Source organism: Akebia trifoliata, chromosome 13, assembly GCF_017979445.1.
Source record: "Akebia trifoliata isolate Shusen 1 chromosome 13, ASM1797944v1, whole genome shotgun sequence".
In the NCBI taxonomy this organism is placed as follows: Eukaryota; Viridiplantae; Streptophyta; class Magnoliopsida; order Ranunculales; family Lardizabalaceae; genus Akebia; species Akebia trifoliata.
The window spans coordinates 32,659,814-32,680,877 of NC_141387.1; the positions used below are offsets into that span (position 1 = coordinate 32,659,814).

Below are 21,064 nucleotides of genomic sequence, written 5' to 3' on the forward strand. Positions count from 1 at the left end.
CCTTTCTTACTCTATTTCTTCTCAGTTAGTACCATGCTCGGTACTTTTCTTGGGAGGGAGCGAACAACAATCTTTCTTCTTAGTGAGATATACATGGCTTCATGATGTACACCTCGGTTACTTACCGTTTCACTCATGGGTTTGACAATTTTGTCTTAAAGCTTTTTGTGGGCCTTTCGTTTTATTTCTACATGGTACGTGTTCTAATCTGGTTGCATGACAAAAATGGTCTCCACAGTCACTCTCAATGGTATCTACCAATTGAATATGCTCCTTTTTTTGCATTTTGACAAGTGTCTGCTCAAATTTGGGGCACATGGAATGAATTGGGAAATTTCTCTTGTATAAAAAATTGCCTATCTTTTGTGAATTTTATGCTTGTGTAAAACAAGTGTGATATATGGCAAGATAAAAAATCATGGGTCATCACTGGTATGATCATATACAAAAATATTGTATAAGGAAATTTCTTAAAAATCATAGATAACTAAAAATATAAAGGTAAAATTTTATTACTTTCAAACATTTAATTCCTCCGCTGTAAATGTAATTTAAGTTCAAAATAAGTTTAGAGAAATTACGTGACTTGACTCAGTAGTACTTTATATTTTCTTATTTGTTTTAGTTAGAGGTGCAATTTGGTCTGGTTCAAACTAAGAATCAAACCAAACCGATAGCTTTGGGATGGCTTGGTTCAATTTGGAACAAGTTACAATTCGGTTCCAAGTTACGAAAATGGAAAACCAATTAATTTGGTTTGGTTCTTAGATTAAGTTTGTATAGAACTGAACTAAATCCCTATGCAATAAATAATTATATATGTATATAATAATTATTATGAATTATTTTAGGAGCTAGGATATAGATTAGTGATCTTTTATGAATAAACTAATGACTTTTTATAGGTAGATTTGTGATTTATTGTATGAAATTTTATGTTTTTTTTCATTAAAACATATTACTTACAATTCATAGAATATTGGCAATCCGTAGAACTGAACCAAACCAAATCGATTTTAATTGGTTTGGGTGAGTTTGGTTTGGTTCTGATTCTTATTTAGCGGAACCAACCTATGTTGGTTTGGTTCCAATTTGACTTCAAACCGAACCAAGTTACATCCCTAGTTTTAGTGTATTTTTGTGCCAATTTGGAGGCCGTCCAGGAATTGGAACGAACCTCACTCCCTACCAAATATATATATTAGAAATAGTACTTGGGATAAATCTTGAAGTAGTATGAACTTTTTCCCCATAAGTACCACTTGGACCTATTAATATTTTTGAAAAGAATTGTGATAATCTACTCTTTTTTTTGCACGCATAACCGCAATCATAGATCCTTTGTTTCGGGATACACAAGGACAAATATTTATGATTTTGTGAATTGTCAGGTCAGAGAGCGTACAAAAAAGAGTCAATTTATCACAACTTTTTTGAAAAATACCTTTATATATATATATATGAACCGTGATAATATGACGCTCCCCTCTAACAAATGCCCCCATCACAGCACAGTAGATCAAATGCCTTAGGATACACAAGAAAAAGATTTAGAGTCGTGTTGGAATAACATTTAAATTGACATCGTGAGGGACATTTATGACATGGATGTGTGTCAGAATCATAAATGTTTTTCATCAAGATACGAGTGAGAAGCATCTATGATTTTGACAGACATCCACGTTAGAAAATGTCCCCCATGATGACAATTTCAATGTTACTTCAACATTTTTCAAAGATTTTATTTTATGTATCCTGATGCAAATGATCTACGATTCTGTGATGGGGAACATAGGGGGTGTTTGTCAAAAGGAGGCGTCGTATTATCACCTCTCAATTTTTTATTTTAATTTTTATCAAAATATAATATTTCAACATGTAATCCAATTTTTATTTGAGAAGTATAACCATCTCCATTAATGCCTCCATCTCCAGTAGAAAGGAGTCTAATAAACCAACGGACCAGATCAGATAGGTGTGTCGGTGGTCCGTACATCATATATCACCAAATCCTAGTTCATGGATTAACGTCAGCACAGCCACTTGGGAGTTGGGATTGGAGACAGACGAGCGCAAATCCATATCCCATGGTGGACCCCATTTCCTACTTTAAGGACGTGGGATCATTAAAGAACTTTCCTCGGTTGCTGTCGTTGAAACGGCTTAACGTTAGGTGAAGGAGAGAATGACCTACAACAACCGGTCACTTTGTTAGCAGTGATTTATAGATGGACAGTCCTTTTAAGTCTTTTTTAATAATCAAGATACCCCTGTGTTTCCAAACTGATCACATACCCCCTTGACCAAGGTCGTTTCTATGAGATGCGCACTTAAATGACCATAATGCCCTCATCTCTACACCCGAAACCCCTTGACTTTCTCTTGAAAACCAGTCATCTTCAACCTTAGTCCTTACGATGGCATCTTCCTCATTCCTCACCTTCAAATCTTACATATAAAGATGGAATTTTGGTTTGAAAATCAAGGGTTAAACAAGAGATTAAAGACACACTAGGGATCGAGGACAAAGTTGAATAAGTTAAAAACGTTTCTTAGAGGATAAATACTTGAAGATAACAAATTTCTAGAATAAAATAAGCTTTTTTACTTATATTCCACCTTAAGATTCTATCTCTTTGAATCATCAAACTTAACAAATAAGATATGCTTCTTGCGATTAGGGGAAAGAGAGGTGGTAACCAATGACCAAGTACTCACATTCTATACAATTGTATTGTACGATTTTTCTAGCACACGATCACTATGTGTTGGCAGATATCGATAGTGTCAATCATCAACTTAGTTAGATGTTGTTGCGGATCTATACGAGATGTTAAAGCAGATAGCCAAGGCAACGCCATATCTCCTTGGCATGTTGGCCTAGAATATCTTGATGGCAAGTGGTGTATATTCAACTATTCTCATAAGAGTCATGATAAATTGACGTTCTTTGTATGCTTTCTGATGTGATAGAGCATAGAACCATAGATCTTTTTTTTTTTTTTTTAAGGATACACAAGGAAAAATATCTATGATTCAAAGAACCATCTGTTTGTTAGTTGTCATTTGCATAAGCACCGTCCAGACCTACATGAAGATGGACATTAATTTTTTGAGTTGAGATCCCATACGGTGGCATGTTTCTATAAGTAGGATAGTGTCTCCGTGGCACAATTTGATTAGGAAACAAATCCATTGGACTGCATGAATGGCTTGGATGCGGTGTCAAATTTTTTCTTTTCCTTTTCCTTTTGGAAGGTGTGAAGTGGTGTAAGGGGAACAACAAATATGCAATTATGTACATTTGTTTAAGCTTTGGATAGTTGTTTAATACTAATTGATGGCATCAAAGCCTAATTCAATTTAATATTCTTACACTCATGGACTTCTAGTGTTTCCATAAATTTGACGACATATGACGCCAATTTTCCCCACTCTACCACTAATTGGACGTCCTAATATAATAATATATAGCAACTAGACATTTAGACATTTAGATTAAACAAATAGAATGATTAAGACATACCACACTACATTTTGGTGAATGTTTGAGATATCTTCATATATTTTCAAACCGATGACATGATCAAGGTTTATCTTTGAAATTGATAAAATAAAATGACATAAATGCCCTCATATTTAATCTTGACTCAAAACTCTTGACTTTTCTCTCTAAAAAAAATGTAGTTTTCAAACTCTTCAACTTCATTATTTTAGAGTCGTGAATCATAGATGATTTTTTCTTTTTTTCTTTTCTTTTATTTTATAAAAAAGGGTATCAGGGCAGCTTGTGTAGATCAAATAATCCCTCCTCCCCGAACAAGACTTATTGAACAAGGCTTTTAACCCTATTGTTCGTGACCGCAAATAATCATAGATGCTTTCACTCGTATCTTGATGAAAAGTATTTATGGTTCTATAGACAAGTCAACATCGGCAATGTCCCAAATCATGTTAATTTCAATGTTACTTCAACATTTTTCTTATTTTTAACCTATTCAACCATCTTTAGTCCAATATTTTCCACCACATTTGTAAAATCTTCAAATTTTCTACTTTCCAAAAATGGCAGCTGTCCTAGACATTGGAATAGAATCTTAAATTAGAAAGAGAAAAAAAAAAAAAATTACCTTAAAAGAAAATTAAGATTTTCTATTTTGCCTCGCCAACTTTTGCTAACAGCACCCCAATTCATGTGTAAATCAAATCACCAAAGAATTAACATAGATCTTAGGGTGCTCTTAGTAAATGTTAACGTGGAAGCTCTTAAAAAAAAAAGATTTGACTTTGGAAATCGATTTCGTGTGCAGGAATCCGTATTCTCTTCTCAAATTTCATTGGTTACTATGAAGAATTTGTCAAGAAAAAGCAGCCAGACCACAGAACTGACACCTGGCAGTCAACCTTCACAATTAGGCCCTATAAAGATGATGTAATGCATGTTCTCGCCCTCGCTCCCTTCTCATCTACCTTAGACCTAGTTTTGCCTAACTTTCCATCGATCAACCAACAACTCCTTTGTTCTTCGATCCGTCCTTCATTTGCAGAGAAATGGCTATCGAGAAGATCAAGGTCGCTAACCCCATCGTCGAGATGGATGGTGAGACACTCTTCGATTCGATGTTTTCCTCTGTTTATATAACTGTAGTTTTGAATCCACGTTTCTAAGTTATTAACTTTTATTTGTTTTTTATTTATTTTTTAATATTAAGGAGGTCTAATGGAGATTTTGATTATATTCTTGCAAAACATATCATTTTTTTTTTCATTTTATTTGATTTTAATGTCTATAAGTCATCAGATTTTATTGAAGTAAGGGATATTTCTGTGTTGTTTATGCGATTGTTCTGTTCTGTTCTGTTATGGATTTTTTTTTCTTCTTGTAAATACTGTTGATCAGTCTCTTTTTACGAAGCATTTGATACAGTTTTAATTAAATCTTCTTACAGATCTGAATCCATGATTCTATATTATGAAAGTTGATTTGATTTCAACATTTTTAATTGAATATTCTTGCTGAAAATTTCAACATTTTTTTTTAATTTGATTTGATTTTTTTTTCCTTACTAATTACTAATACTGCTGATCTGTCACTGTTACTAAGTATTTGATATAATTTTAAGTGAATCTTCTTGCAGATTAAATTTTAATTTTGGCTGGATCTTAATATTGATTTTTTTGTGGTAGTTTATTTATTTATTTATTTTAACATTATTTTGTGGTAGTTTAGCTTCTTGTCTAATTTGATCATCAAGGTTCATCTTCATCATCTGTTTTACTAAACTCTTTCCTAGAGATTGAACTATTGGTTCTTGTGATACTAATTGTCACATCTTACACAAGTCAATTAAAGAGGAGCTGATTCTTTTTCTAATAAATTACTATTAGTAAAAAAAGATGTTTATTTTGATATACAGCTATATAAGTTGGAATTTTTGGTTTGCAAGAGCCTTTTTTTAATAACCCCAATGTCTTGAGTATTTGCTCCTCTTTGATCCATGAATGTTGTTCGAGCATGCGGCTGCAAACAACACCAGTGTCAGGGTGTTCAAATCACTCGTTGCTCACAACCAGCTCAAAAGTCCTTTAATTACATCGGATGAAAATCACATTGTTGCAAATAATGTATCAAAGCCATATGCTTCCTACTAGTATGAAAATATGATTATTGTTATTCTGTTAGCTATCAAGAAAATATTATTGTTATTCTGCCATCAATCCGATCCCCCCCCCCTCCCTCCTCCTCCTCCTCCTTTGGGAGCTACTCTTGCCAATCTGATGTGCTAAATTTGGTTTCCAAGATTTTTCATGACACCACTGTTATTGGCATTATGTAAATGGTCAATGTAGATCACCACAATATTCCATTGAATCATGATTTTCGGACTCGGTCTGTACTCGGCTGATGTGGCAAGGGCACATAACCATAATTCATTTTCTTCGGGATACACAAGGAAAAATATCTATGGTTATGTGCCCTTGCCACATCAGCTGAGTACAATCTGAGTCCGGAAATCATTCACCTATTACATTATATCTTTAGTGTACAGCAGGATATGAGATGCTTTATATATCATTATTCCAAAACACACTTCTGTTATACCTGGACAGAATTTCCCCCTACACTTGGAGGTATACTAGTGTTCAAGTGCCTTCTTTTGATAGTGAGCTGCGTCTTCTGTCCTAACATGATGGAAATTATCATTGCTTAGAAACTAGAAGGGAAACTGAGGAAGGCTAAGATTTTATCAGTTAATAAAAGTGTGCGAAGGAAAACCCAAAAAAAAAAAAAAAAAGATTCATCATCAGTGCCTTAGGTTTCCTTTTCTTTTGGTGCAAAGATATTAAGATTTCCTGTTCAGGTGGAATCTCATTTGTAATGAGGATTTGTAGAGCAGGTTTTTTTTGTAACCCTGTTTTTTTTTTTTTCTTCCTATTAATAAAATTCTATCTATATAAAAAAATTAATAAATAAAAACAATGGCAAATGTCTCCTGATCAACTTCACAATGATGTCATGTGGGAATGACTTCCTCCGAAACCACAAAGAAGGCACTAATCCTATTCGATTTCATCTTTTGAAATGACGCTTCAACCAATATGAAGGTCAACAAGATACACCCTTGACAGAGGATTGGATATTGGGCCTTACAATAACTTTGCGTTCTCAATTCTGTAAATTTCTTTTATCGTCCTTTATTATATTTGCAACTGAGAAGAGAATTCTTGATGGTTGGAGAACTAACAGACTCATACAATTGATCTTTCCTTTCTGTTTCCTCTTTATATTACCTTGAGGTGTTATATTGTTTATGATGTAGGGGATGAAATGACTCGAGTCTTCTGGAAATCGATTAAGGACAAGGTATGATTGCATGGCTTTACTTTTCATGATAAAGTTTCAAATCTCATTTTGGTGTATTTAGTACTAATTTTGGCATTGTTGTTTGTATGAATCAATTGTTTATGTGTTTTTCACAGCTTATTTTCCCCTTTTTGGACTTGGATATTAAGTACTTTGATCTTGGCCTCCCTCATCGTGATGCTACTGATGATAAAGTTACAATTGAAAGTGCTGAAGCTACACTGAAGTGAGTTTCATCTTTTCCTGTAGAAGTTCCTTTAGTCTAATGATTCAGTTTTGTGGACATCATAGTTTTCATTTCTTTTATTTTTCTTTTGCTCAATTGGATTTTTGTCTTAGGTTATGTTGTTATTTACTTTCATTGTCACTGTTTCGAGGTTGCTGAATTTATGTACCTACCTCGTAGGCATTGTTGTTATTCATTGCTGGTCTTGTGTCTCACCATATTGTTCCCTGAAAGCTTAATCTCCATCATCTTTTATTTCATGCTAGTTTATTATTGTAGGTATAATAAACTAAATTGCATACTCTGGATTTACTTTCTGGACCTCCAGAACTCTAACAAACTTATTATTGTAGGTACAACGTAGCAATCAAGTGTGCAACTATAACTCCAGGTATACATAACTGAACTTAATGATATCTTATTTCCATTCTACTTGTTGCTCAATTGACTATTTGGTAGAAATAGAATCACAGTTAAATGTGGATTAAGTTTTGTGATTGACAGATGAAGGTCGTGTTAAGGAGTTTAGCTTGAAAAGTATGTGGAAGAGTCCAAATGGAACAATCAGGAACATTTTGAATGGTCAGTGAATCTACACTAAATGTATTTCAATGTTTCACATAATTTACTGTTTGATTCATTATGGGGTATTTATTATCTGAAATTGTTGCAGGTACGGTTTTCAGAGAACCAATTATCTGCAAAAACGTTCCCCGGCTTGTCCCAGGTATTTAAAATTGTCTTGATTTTTTCATCCAATTCTCAGTATTGATATAGAATAACCCTAATTTCTGTTGTTGCCAGGCTGGACCAAACCCATATGCATTGGAAGGCATGCTTTTGGTGATCAATACCGAGCAACTGATGCAGTTATCAAAGGACCTGGCAAACTCAAATTGGTATATGGTAGGAGCCTTTCTCTAGTAGAGAGCTTACAGATCCTACAATATTTGTTATGATCTTATTTGAAATTCAAATATGCTCTGTAGATATTGGATTTAACATTATAGATGCATGCTTTATTGTTATTTTGCTTTCTATTGTTATTTATCTATTCAGAATGGTCATCAGAAAAGTCTCTTTTTAATGTTTCCAGTACCAGAAGGAAAAGATGAAAAGACAGAATTAGAGGTTTACAATTTTACTGGTGCTGGAGGAGTAGCCATAGCCATGTATAACACTGATGAGGTTTGGATTTTGCAGTCCCCATTTGTGTTACTTTGTGGGTCCCAATATGAAATCAAATTTGTATGTTACCTGGCACTAACGATCCTCTTGTTGTTAACCTGTACAGTCCATACGCGCTTTTGCTGAGGCTTCGATGAATACAGCTTACGAGAAAAAGTGGCCACTTTATCTTAGTACAAAAAACACAATTCTCAAGAAATATGATGGGAGGTATGTGTCTTGCTTGGTTAGCGCTTTTTCTATACTATATTTTTTCCTTCGCTTTGGTTTTCTAGCAAACGCAATCAAAACGTAACTTCATGGAATGCCCATGTTACTCTAAAATTGTGTTAGATGACAATGCTTTATGCATTTGCATGGTTTTTTGTTCTTATTTTTGTAGGTTCAAGGATATCTTTGAAGAGGTATATGAAAGTCAATGGAAATCCAAGTATGAGGCTGCAGGGATATGGTGAGTTATCCCCCCTCCCCCTCTCCCGGGTGTTGGTGTGTCTTTGCTGTTTCAAATGCTTGTGGTTTAACTGAGCCTATGTGATTCACTTGGCAGGTATGAACATCGGCTCATCGATGATATGGTTGCCTACGCAGTTAAGAGTGAAGGGGGATATGTTTGGGCATGCAAGAACTATGATGGAGATGTTCAGAGTGATTTCTTAGCTCAAGGTTTGTATTACTCTTTGTGCATGACCTTTTCAAATCCGTACAATACTACATAATTGTTATATATTGTATCTAAAGATAATTCCATTGCTTTGAGAAACCAAAGCATACAGTGGTCTGTTTTAATCACAAACTTTTGTTTACCCACTTGTAGGTTTCGGATCTCTTGGATTGATGACATCTGTACTGGTATATTTGTTGTAAACACCTTTTATATCATTTTTTTTGTTTCTTTGTACGTACGCAAGTCTCTGAATAAATTGGAGTTTGGATTGGGATTTCAGGTGTGTCCAGATGGGAAGACCATTGAAGCTGAAGCAGCCCATGGCACGGTTACACGCCACTACAGGGTTCATCAGAAAGGAGGTGAAACCAGTACAAATAGCATTGCCTCAATCTTTGCTTGGTCACGTGGGCTTGCACACAGGTATGGAATTAATTTGTTTTTTATTTGATGAGTTGTGAGCACATACATATCTTGTTTATAATTGAAAGATTAAGGCCGTTATTCTGAAAATCATGAAGAACAGTGAACCAAAAATTACTGTGTGGTCAACAGGGCCAAATTGGACAACAATGCTAAACTGTTGGATTTCACTGAGAAACTGGAAGCAGCTTGTGTTGGAACTGTGGAATCTGGAAAGATGACTAAGGATCTTGCACTTCTCATCCATGGACCCAAGTAAGTTCTCTCACAGGTATCCTCTGTATATTTTTGTGTGTTGTTCACAATGTGTGTTTTTTATTGGATTTTCCTTTTCTTCTGTGCAGGGTTACCAGGGGCCAGTATCTGAGTACTGAAGAGTTCATTGATGCTGTTGCAGAGGAGCTGAGAGCAAGACTGTTAGCCAAGGCAAAGTTGTAAAACCCTATCTGATTTACTAATAGACTCAGAAAAATAATGTTTAGAAAGCAATCATTCAAAACGATTGTGGTATCGGCTCTGGAATTAGATATTCCTCTTGTCTTTTTTGTTGAGTGTTTATGACTGAACACCCTAACCCTCTTCTAAATAATGCCATATCCATGTTAGATACTTCTTTCTTTTGGAGTAAATGGCGTATCCATAATGCATCTTGATTAGGTCTTCCATACTTGGGATAACATAGTCACCATAGATTGTAGAATCTAAAGAGTGGACAAAAATTAGTAAATTGATGGGCCTGTCAAATAGAAAAGAGTGGGCAAACTTCAAGGCTTTAATTTAGTCAAGTGTTATAGGGTAATTCTAATCTTCTTTTTTTTCACCAACTAGTGGTGCCATTGTCGAAATAGTTGTTAAATGGTGCAAGTTTAACTTTTTGTTTTTTGTGTTTTTTTTCCACATTTTTATATGTTTTTGTTCAGTGTCATCTGTTTTGTTGTTTTTTCTTCGCATTTCCTGCCCACTTGATGTCTAAAAGCTTGAAGTTGATTAGATTTCTTGTTGTTTTTTGTTTTTTTTTCCACATTTTTTTTATGTTTTTGTTCGGTATCATCTGTTTTGTTGTTTTTTCTTCACATTTCCTGCCCGCATGATGTCTAAAAGCTTGAAGTTGATTAGATTTCTTTTTGGTTGGTTTTGTGTTTTTGATTGGTTGCAGGCCTGAATAGGGTGGATTGGATGAATAATTTGGTTTTTGTGGGTCCGGGGTTCGAATAAACAAGAGAGGGTTGGAGATGTGTTGGTGGCAAATGTTTCTTTTATTAAAAGAGGTTAGTGTCATTGTTGTTGGTTACCTTTTTGTTTCCTTCTCATTCTCTCTGTTGTTATAGACGGTTTTCCTATTGGGATGATTTTAATTTCCTTGATTAGCAACAAAATTACAAATGCGTTACTGTTATGGGGGAAAAGTTGGTACATGGGAATATTTTTATAAGAAAATGGCAAATTTTGATAGTTTGGACAAACATTTGCTAAAAATCATATTAGAATTAGGGCTGTGTAATTTTTCTACTTAGTCTTTGTGGTGGTCTTTTCCTGTTTTTATGATTTTTTTTGGGGGTGTTACAACTGTATGTTTTGTTATTTAAGAAGATTGGAGAGCAAAACAAATGAGGAGACTTTTGAGATAGGATTTGGGTTTGGAAGAATACCCCAAGCCATTTTGCTCGTCTCTCATTCACCCATTTTAGGTAGGGTTTTGAATTCCATTTGCTCTAACAAATTGTTCAATGGGAAATCAAATTACAAATTTAAACTGAACTAAGCCTTATCCTGAGTCTCGAAATTCTTCGATTGTTAAAATTCTCGGAACAAGTGATTAGTCCATTAAATCTTTGAATTAATTGGTGATTTAAACATTTTTTGTGGAATGTGGTAACTCTATCACCACTCACCCTCAAAATTATATTTTCCAAAAGTCAAGAACAAGATATAGGGTTTCTAATGAGGTTGAAGAGGATGGGTTTTGACAGAAACGTCATTTGAATATTCTAACTATATATTTATATGTAGTGTAGTGGACCTTTTAAAACTTGAAGACTGGTTGGAATTGAATTTAGCAAAAGTCTCCTTGAATTTGAAAATAGGAAAGTGTGTTTCAAGAAAATGCCAGGTCTCCCAAGTTGCATCGTCTGTTGGTGCGAACTTCAATTATTCTTGTTTTTTTTTTTTTTTAATTACAATGAACCAATCGAAGAAGCTTATGGGGTGCAATACGAGGAGTTCCATCAGTTGTGAAAGCAGGAAGTTGATCAATGATGGAACTTGAGATGTGGCCTTTTAGAGGAATAAATATCAGGTGCTCGTACATGACTGTTCTTTTTCAATAATCTCATATGATCAAAAACTAAGAATAATGTTTAGGAGTTGCAAAGTACAACCAAAGATTGGCAATAGGGTTGGAGGCAAGTGAAGTTCGTCCTTATATTTCTTAGAGTCGTGGTGGAGTGACCTCAAGCTGGAACCTCAAATTGCACTTCTTCATGTGAAAGTGCATAGGAATCATAGATGCTTTTTCAGCCGTATCTCGATGAAAAGCAGTTATGGTCATTGTTCCCACACACTTTCCATGTCTAGAAGGCCGATATGAGGTTCCAGCCTAAGGTCACTTTAGCATTATTCTATTTCTTATAAATGTATAACTTCATTCTATCTTGTGCTCACTGTAAATTCTTCAAATTCACTCTTAGTAGACTCATGGGAAATGGAGTAATATATTACCGTTCAGCCCAACAGAGAATATACTTTATCGTAAGGCTGTGTTTGGATTGAGAGAAGAGAAACTCGATTTCTCTTCACGAGATAACTTTGGAATTTTAAAATATCTTAACGAGATTTAGGGGTAGACTTGGAATTATAAAATGTTTTAAAAGGATTTCTCTCCACTTTTGGAGAGAGAGAGAGAGAATTTACCTTTTTTTTTTCTTTTTTCTCTTCGTTTCCCCAATTATTTTCTCTTTTCTCACCACTTAACAATCCAACAACAAGAGAAATGGAGAGAAATTCATTTATTTTCTCTTCTCTAATCTTCATTTCTCTTAATTCAAACACAATGTAATTGTTATTGTCTAATTTAAAAGAAATTTCGCAAAAGGTGATCAACACTTTACGAAATTCCCATTCCAAATAACTGTATCCTCAAAATATCAAGAGCGAAATTGCAGTTTTTCCAAATTGACAGTCTCACTAGTTTAAAGCACAAAGATTGCTGATTTTTTTTTTATATTCAAATTGACAATCTCATAAGTTATAAAAGTGACAATCTCGTAGGTTCGCAACAACTTAAAGAAGCGAGATTGCCACTTTGTAATACCTGCCATATAATTTTTCATGTTTTGAGAATTAAAATGAATAGTGAGCCGAAATCAGAACTTTAACATGTTCAATTCACAAAGTGGTAATTGACCCTAATTTAAAAAAAAAAAAACAAAAATATTTACACACTTTTGTTTGTTTTATAGTTTTAAAACTCATCAAATTGACTCAAAACTTGGCCAAGTTCACTTGAGTTGATTGGATTTTGAGGGACCTGGACCCCAAACTTAATGGAACTAGTTTGCTGAGTCAACTTAGGCAAATTATTGGATCCACCCATTAACTGAACCGACCCAGCTTCAAAATGCTAGACTCAGGTAAGAAATTCGACTGAGTTATTAGGTTATATATTAGAAAAATGCTAGAGAGACTTCTAATGACACTGCGTTCAACACCGAGCTGATATGGAGGTGTGCTCAGAAGTCAGAACCATAAATGTACTTTCTCAAGATACGAATAAAAAGTTTCTATGGCTCCAAGCACACCTCCATGTCAGCTCAATGTCGAATGCAGTGTCCTGCATGATCACTCTAGCATTGTTCTACATATTATGAGTCACGATTAACTGACGCTCCTTGATGTGGTAGTACACAAAACCATAGCTCTTTTTCTAGTGTATCCCAAAGAAAAAGTTTTATGATTTTTTGCACTGCCACATCAAGAGCATAAGTTATTGCGAGTTAGCTTAGCATTAGTCATATATTATATGAGGAGTCGAGATGGACGTCCACGGTCTTGGGTTTGTGGCAAAGGTATATAATCATAAATCGTTTTCATCGGGATACACAAGAAAAGGATGTGAGGTTCTGTGCCCTTGACAGCGCTCAACACTTCGTTGATGTGACAGTGTGCAGAGAAGCATTTGTTCTATATCTATAAAGAAATCAGTTTAGCATTTTTCTTTTGAAAATGCTGTACCTAAAATAGCAATGATAACAAGAAGATTTCAAATGAGTCTCAAAATTGGATTTTATTTAAAACAAAGAAATAAATAAACTCATACAACTGATTGCATCTTTTGACCAACAATTATAGTGAAAATTACTTAAAGGACCCTCGCAAAAGAGGTTTTTTCTAATTAGTCACTAAATTTTTGGCGGTAGCTTGGCAAAACATTTATTAAACCTCATCATCCACATTTCTCATGATGGAATGCCCTAATCATTTAAACTCATCCTTTTCACCTAAAAATTGGATTTTTGACATCGCAATCTAGTTTTAGAGACTCCATTCCCTCGGAAAGGATTTAAGAAAGAAGAAGCTATTTTCAAAGGTTTTTCAAATATTTTGAAGATATATATAAAAAAAAAATATGATTTTTTCACTCTTTTTCTAATTTTTTTTTTTTATTATTATAAATTTTATGAAAATCGATCAAGAATGGTTCATTTGAGTTGAAATCATCTAAACGTTGTCTCAAGTTTTTAGTCGAAATTTTCATGTATTTTAGTCGAAAAAACTCGAAAATTGAAAACCCAACACTAACTAAAAAAGCGTCGAGTTCGACAGTAATAAAAATTGGTGGACTCGCAATAAATAGTAGTGAGTTTGACCGTAAAAACTGTGAACTCAACATTAAATAAAAAAGTGTCGAGTTTGACAGTAAGAAAAAGTAGTGAACTTGACAGTAAATAAAAAGCGATGAGTTCTCCAATAAAAAGGGACCATTAAGAAGAAAAAATCTACTAAATATCCTATCAAGCTACCACGCAAATCTTTGGGACCATTTAGAAAGAAAAAAAAAAAAAAAAACCTTTCGCAAGGGTCCTTTAAGTAATTTTTCCTATTTTTAAAGGTAAATTATCATTTCATGAGCTGAATATGATGAAATTAAGATTTTGGCTCACTATTCATTTTAATTTCCAAAACATGAAGAGTGAGATTGTAGGTTTTTTAATGTGAAGATCTTGCTGATGTAAAGTAGCGAAACCACTTATGTTTTGTTTTTTAAGTGACGATCTCACTGAAAAGTTGTGAACCTGAGAGATCATCACTTTTATAACCAGCAAGATTGTCACTTAAAAAAAAATATGAGTAATCTCTATACTTTATATTAGCAAGATTGTCACTTAAAAAAATCTACGATAACCTCGCTTTTCATGTTTTGGGAATTAAAATAAACAATAAGTCAAAATAGGAATTTTGTCATAAGTTGATCATGTTTTAGGAAATCTCTCTATCTTTTAAATTAAGCAAATGATCATCAAATATGAAAAATAATAGAGATAATTACCAAAAGGTGACCAACTTTTGACGTAATTCTTATTCCGGCTCACTATTCATTTTAAATCCAAAAACATGCTTAGCAAGATTGCAAATTGTTTTTTAGTGATGATCTTGGTGATAAAAAGTAATGAGACTGCAAGGTTTTTTTTTATCTAAAAGCAGCATGATCGTCATTTTTTTTTTATTGAGGTGTAACAGGTAAAAGTTGGGGTGCCAATACCAACTTTCTAAAAAATAGTAACATTTTGTAAATTCCATTTTTGTCTTATTGTAAAAAAAATGACAATTATAATATTTCTTTTAGAATTTATAAATCCAAGTAATTTTCAGTAATATTATTGTATTACTTTGATGTAAGATTTTAATTTTAAATATTTTTTTTGGGTAAATTTTTAAATAATTACAAAAGTTTTTGATATTTTCAAAAAGTTGTTAATGTTGACAATTTGATAACATTTTGTTAGCAGTACATGATAATTGTGTCAACATTAGTAATATTTCAAAAATAATGAATATTTTTGTAATTATTTGAGAATTTATCTTCTTTTTTTTATTATTTTTGTTTTATGTAATGACTCGTATTAATGAAATGTAATACGAGTGTAAGTCAAAATTTTAATTTTGATTAGATAAATGGGGGAGTATGAAACAATTTTTTTTAATAACACAAAAATATATTGAATCTCTTGAAATTAAGATCAAATTTTAGATTAGTAAAATAACTTTTGTCACTTATCAGCAAAAGATGCTTTTTTTTTTTTTTAAAAACTAGCATTGGGGTGGAGGTGTTCTAACACTCATCCAAACAATTTCAATAATTATTTACAATTATGATTAGACTCATAGAAATCTAGCAAGAGAAAGATTCTACTGGCACCCCAGTTTTTACTTATTCGTAATTATTCATTTATTTTATTTATTTTTAATTGAAATATAATAAGTAAAAGTTGGAGTGGCAAAAGCAGCTCCTTATTTTAAGCACTGATAGACATAGTAGCTTATTATTGACTTTAACAGCTAAATGCCTTCAGGCTTCATCTATTGACAGCGAACCCTTACTCTCATATAAATTCAACATGTAGACTATTCTCACGACAGAAAACACTGAACGTGTCTTTCATTCTTTGCATGATTGCCACGTATATTCATGAGATAACACGTGTCTTTCTCATCTCACACTGAGTACTGAGATATGAGATATTCAATCAACTATAAATAAATTCGAAGAGAAGAGAGAGAATGTCAGGAGCACAAGGAGCACTGCCACCAGGGTATGTTACAGCAACGACATACGAATCAGTGGAAGGAAGAGGAGAGAAGAAGACGAAGACAGATGTATACTCCAAAGAAGATGAGGGAATGATACAGATAGATAAGTTGAAAGATAAAGTAGTTGATGGTGCTGGCAATGGTGGACCTGTCTTTGGTAATCCAGATCAAGATGATAATGATCATCATAACAAAAAGAAAGACTTGGGTATCACTGGTACAGCTGCTTAACCCAACCCAACCCAACCCAACTAACTCCTCATTTATGTCTCATATGTGTATGTATGTGTGCATTGGTTGCATGTAAGAGATGCTTAATAAAAGGTAACTACAGTATTTCTACAGGGTTTTAACATTATGTTATCAAAGATATATACTCGGCACCCAACCATTTACTCAACAATTTGCCCAATCATTTTTGTCTTACATGGATTACAAGTTTTGGAATGGGCTGATTTTTGGTGAAGATGATCTCTATAGTGAGGAGATCATCTTTACCAAAAATCAGTTCATTCCAAAACTTTTAACCCCATGTTTACAAGTTGAAAATCGTAGATCGTCTATTTTTTGTAAATCATTTGTGACGGGGTTAGAAGTTTTGGAATGGGTTGATTTTTGGTGAGGATGATCTCCTCACCACAGAGATCATCCTCACTAAAAATCAGCCCATTTCAAAACTTTTAACCCATGTAAGACAAAAATGGTTGGGCAAATGGTTGGGTAAATGGTTGGGTGCTGAACATTTTCATATATATATATATATATGGGTCGGGTTCCTGCGACACACATATAGACAATGTGTTTGTCTTATATGGGCAAAAATGTTTGAAATGGGCTGATTTTTTGTAAGGATGATCTCTGTGATGAGGGGATCATCCTGCCAAAAAATCATCCCATTCCAAAACTTGTAACCCCATCAAAATTGATTTACAAAAATTGGACGGTCTATAATTTTTCAACAAAAATTGGACGGTCTAGAAGTTTCATAATGAGCTGATTTTTGGCAAGGATGATCTCCTCACCACAGAGATCATCCTCACAAAAAATCAGCCCATTCCAAACATTTTTGCCCATATAAGACAAAACACGTTGTCTATATGTGTGTTGAAATGATTGTCGTTTGAACCTGACCCTATATATATAGGGTAGCGTTCAATGGCCAACAGTTTGGCAAACATTTTGGCAAACACATTTTTCAAAACATGGGTTAGAGGTCTTGGAATGGGCTGATTTTTGGTGAGGATGATCTCTACGGTGAGGAGATCATCATCATCAAAAATCAACCATTCCAAAACTTCTAACCCCATCAAAAATGATTTACAAAAAATGGACGGTCCACGATTTTTCAACTTGTAAACTGGGGCTAGAAGTTTTGGAATGAGCTGATTTTTGGTGAGGATGATCTCCTCACCATAGAGATCATCCTCACCAAAATCAGCCCATTCCAAGACCTCTAACCCATGTTTTGAAAAAGTGTTTGCCAAACTGTTGGCCATTGAACGGGACCCATATATATATCTTATTAATTGAAAAAGCTGCCCTTGTTCTTTCTTTTTCTCTTTCATAGGAAAATGGGGTTTGGGGACCACCATCACCCTTATATTCAATAATAGTGTTCTCTTGGGGCGTAGGTGAGCAGGTTTGGGTCAAGTTGAGTCCTAACCTAGCCCTAAAAAGGGTGGGTTGCACCTTGGACTAGTAGGGAGGTATGACTATAAATAAATAAAAAATTAGGTCCAGTCCAAATGTGTTTATTTTTTGGATTGGTCCAATATAATTTGGATTGGGCTAAGTATTCTATTTTATGTTGTTTCTAAAAGGGGTTTTCTTTTCTCCTCTTCTCTATATGAGAGAGTAGAGTAAATGGAGAAAATCCTCAAGAACATATGGAAGGTTAAGAGAATTTTGATTATAGGTAAAGAAATCGGCACCCTAACTGTGGCGCCCCGCCGAACACTAACACAAATCCCCATGTCAGATCTCGAGGTAGTAGGTGGCACCTCGAAATTTCAGCATGGTTTCCTCTGTTTATGTTAACATTCAAAGGCGAATAACCTGCACCTGATAAACGACATACAATCCTGCATGTATACGCATAAAATAGAATACTAACGGAAGCTTATACACATCTAATATCGTACGATAGATCAGAGTGCGGAAGAGAAAATTTATATACAGGATTATACAGAGATTTTCTCACTCTAACAAAAGTCCTAACACTCAAGACAGAATCCATAAGACTACCTGAGGGAACTGACACCACTAGGGGGTATAGCCCTAGTACTTACCAGGTGACGAACTCTGGTTGTCTATCTGACCAACCAGATGATCCTCATTCGTACTCTATACTTGCCTCGCCAAGCTCTAAATCTGAAACGAAAAAAAATAGAGAAGGAAAGGGTGAGTAACAATGGTTACCCAGTAAGGAAAAACACAATTTCTGCTAATAACCTCTTCTAACATGAACGAATAAGCATACTAGATCATTTTACAGTTTGTAAACTTTTACAAAAGAAACTACGATTAACTGGTATATATAGCCAGGGATGAGTAACTAAACATTTTAAAACTCATATTACATCAATCAACAGTATTCACTATAACATTATCTTTTTATACAAATCTAATTGATCAAATGGAAACATTAAACATGGATTTCATTTTATATATCAAAATAAGGCAACATGTACATAATACACAATGGTGGAGTATTGGAATTAGAGAGTTGGGATTCACGACTGGATCGTTCCCAGTTAGGACATGATGTTACAATTCTTTTATGGCTTTTAGTTCCTGATTTTGTGGCTGGTCGCTGTTTACCACGCTTGGTTGACCATTTATCCGGCTCAGGCTGGCCGTTTGACGTGACCGTAAGCAATGGGTCTCTTTTCGATGTGTCAGAACGTTCGACTACTATAGATTGTTAGTGATCACTAACTAATCATCTTCGTCTATGCCTATCAGGCGTGCATGTGATTCCCAAATATACAAACCATTCGTATACGACCACCTTTACATTACAAGTTCGCTGTTAAAGATAGAGAGGAATAAACCCGGATTCCAGTTGTGACTCCACTCTCATACGCGTCTCATACCACGTATGAGCTTGGTGGTCCCTACCGTTCATCCTAGGATAGTACACCACTCCGGATGATATGACGCACTATCCCTTCAGGCATTCACAAACTCTTTAATAGCTCACAAAATAGCTACATATGTATATTATTTTCATTTGAAAACAAAAGAGAAATTAATAATACAAGGTTGAGAATAGATATCCAGTTTCCTACCATGCAAGTGTGGCCACCCGGTCTAAAATAAATAACATAACGGAAACATAAACAGCGCCTCGCACTAACAGAAAGTAAATAAACATGCAACCAACAATATTACCCATGGATATCTGTTCACCAACCTACACACAACACACCAACAAAAAATGTAGACATCACCCCTCAGGTTTGACTCTGACATTTTACCGTTTCATACCCTTTTTCCCTTTATCCGATTTTTACAATTTTCAATCTTTTCAATAAAACATCCATTTTCTGATATTCATCAACTCAATATGAGTTCATTGAATATTAAATCACATTTTCCAACTAAAGAATTTATTATTATCAATAATATTGAAAAAGAAAATAAATTTTATATCAAAACGGGGTTCGAGCAGCGCATAAGACCCAATTTATGAAAATAACCCGTTAAAATACCCTACCCACGTATAATTTGTTAAAAATACAATTAAACATATCAAACATGCAGTTTCTGGCGTGAATTTTTGAAATAACAAAATAATTCTATATTTTAGAAATACATCCAAATTTTCAGATAAATTCTTAAATGCAATTTTCACAATCTACGATGACTAATAGAAATTGAGAGTTCCTTACAATCTCTAGGCGAAATGATCAAAGCGTGTGCACGGAAATCGAGGCGATCGACACGGAAATCGAGACGCATAGAACTTTGCAGCGGCTGATTTTTAAAATCGACCTGGTGGTTTCGAAGATCTCGATGTGCTCGTCTCTTCTCCCTTCTACGGCGAAAGACGGTTTGACCCCGAAACCGATGAAAATCGAGGTCGAAGGTACGAAATCTCCGTATAAAAATACGGCTGATTTTTGACTATACGGGGTGAAAAAGGCAAGAAAACGGAAGGAATTTGGGTAGATTATGTAGAGAACGAGGCTGCAGACGTTTCTCCCTTCTGCGTCGGAAGACGGTTTGACCCCGAAACAGACGAAATCTGAGGTCAAAGTTTTGAAATTTCCGTATCCAAATACGGCTGATTTTTGACGATATCGGGTGAAATAGAAAGTGAAATGAAGAAAGGTTGGGTGGGTTTTGTAGAGAACGTAGCTGCGGACATTTCTCTCATCTGCGTCGATCGTCGACGGTGAGCCATTTGTGAGAGATCTGAGGTGGAAGATTAAAGAGAAAAAAAAAATTTTGTTTTTATATGTCTCAGCCGTATGGACGCGTTGGGGAAGATGAGTTTATAAAAAAAAATTAAAATATTATTTATATGAAATTTGGGACGAATTTGGTATTTCGCCTATTGTTTTGATCGACGATAACTTGATCATTCGGACTCTAAAACTGACGAATGAATACTCTATTTCACCTAATTTTTCATTCTGGATCTAATGGTATAGTCAATTTCTAAAAATTATGTCTCCATAAAAAATTTACATTTTTGGCCTGAGGTGACCCCTAAACTTGATGTCATTTTCGTTTTTGACGATAATTCGACTTCCTGATCTCCAAAAATGACAAATAAATAATCCATATTCAATAATTTTTCGTTACGAACCCAATGGTATAATCGAATCTTATTAATTCTTTCTCTAACAAAAAGTCACTATTTTAGTCTGGTCCGATCCGGTAA

General features: G+C 34.4%; 2 protein-coding genes across 4 annotated transcripts; both read left to right on the plus strand.

Annotated features, from left to right (window-relative positions):
* The first annotated feature begins 4,441 nt into the window (after positions 1–4,441).
* Positions 4,442–10,829, plus strand: LOC147388369 (isocitrate dehydrogenase [NADP]). Of its 3 annotated transcripts, none has more exons than XM_086420539.1 (16): positions 4,442–4,600; positions 6,822–6,865; positions 6,982–7,091; positions 7,445–7,482; positions 7,596–7,673; positions 7,765–7,818; positions 7,896–7,997; positions 8,188–8,279; positions 8,386–8,489; positions 8,662–8,730; positions 8,827–8,942; positions 9,094–9,128; positions 9,224–9,366; positions 9,499–9,621; positions 9,711–9,800; positions 10,523–10,829. In XM_086420539.1, exons 1-16 carry the CDS (start codon positions 4,552–4,554, stop codon positions 10,530–10,532), a joined length of 1,257 nt encoding a protein of 418 aa, XP_086276665.1. In that variant the 5' UTR covers positions 4,442–4,551; the 3' UTR covers positions 10,533–10,829. The 3 variants fall into 3 exon arrangements, with proteins under 3 accessions (XP_086276665.1, XP_086276669.1, XP_086276666.1); XM_086420543.1 differs by having other exon boundaries at positions 9,711–9,792; XM_086420540.1 differs by lacking the exon at positions 10,523–10,829 and having other exon boundaries at positions 9,711–9,804.
* Positions 10,830–16,124: 5,295 nt separating this feature from the next.
* LOC147388370 (seed maturation protein) lies at positions 16,125–16,630 on the plus strand. Its single transcript, XM_086421682.1, has one exon. The coding sequence runs from the start codon at positions 16,144–16,146 to the stop codon at positions 16,402–16,404; it is 261 nt and encodes an 86-aa protein (XP_086277808.1). The 5' UTR covers positions 16,125–16,143; the 3' UTR covers positions 16,405–16,630.
* The last annotated feature ends 4,434 nt before the right edge of the window (positions 16,631–21,064 follow it).

What these genes read in the sequence shown, in the direction of transcription:
- LOC147388370 (XM_086421682.1), top strand. Translation starts at nt 16,144, where the DNA reads ATGTCAGGAGCACAAGGAGCACTGCCACCAGGGTATGTTACAGCAACG.
- LOC147388369 (XM_086420539.1), top strand. Translation starts at nt 4,552, where the DNA reads ATGGCTATCGAGAAGATCAAGGTCGCTAACCCCATCGTCGAGATGGAT. An exon ending in AGTGCTGAAGCTACACTGAA is followed by an intron (nt 7,092 to 7,444) that starts GTGAGTTTCATC and finishes TTATTATTGTAG; the next exon opens with GTACAACGTAGCAATCAAGT. An exon ending in CAAACTCAAATTGGTATATG is followed by an intron (nt 7,998 to 8,187) that starts GTAGGAGCCTTT and finishes TAATGTTTCCAG; the next exon opens with TACCAGAAGGAAAAGATGAA.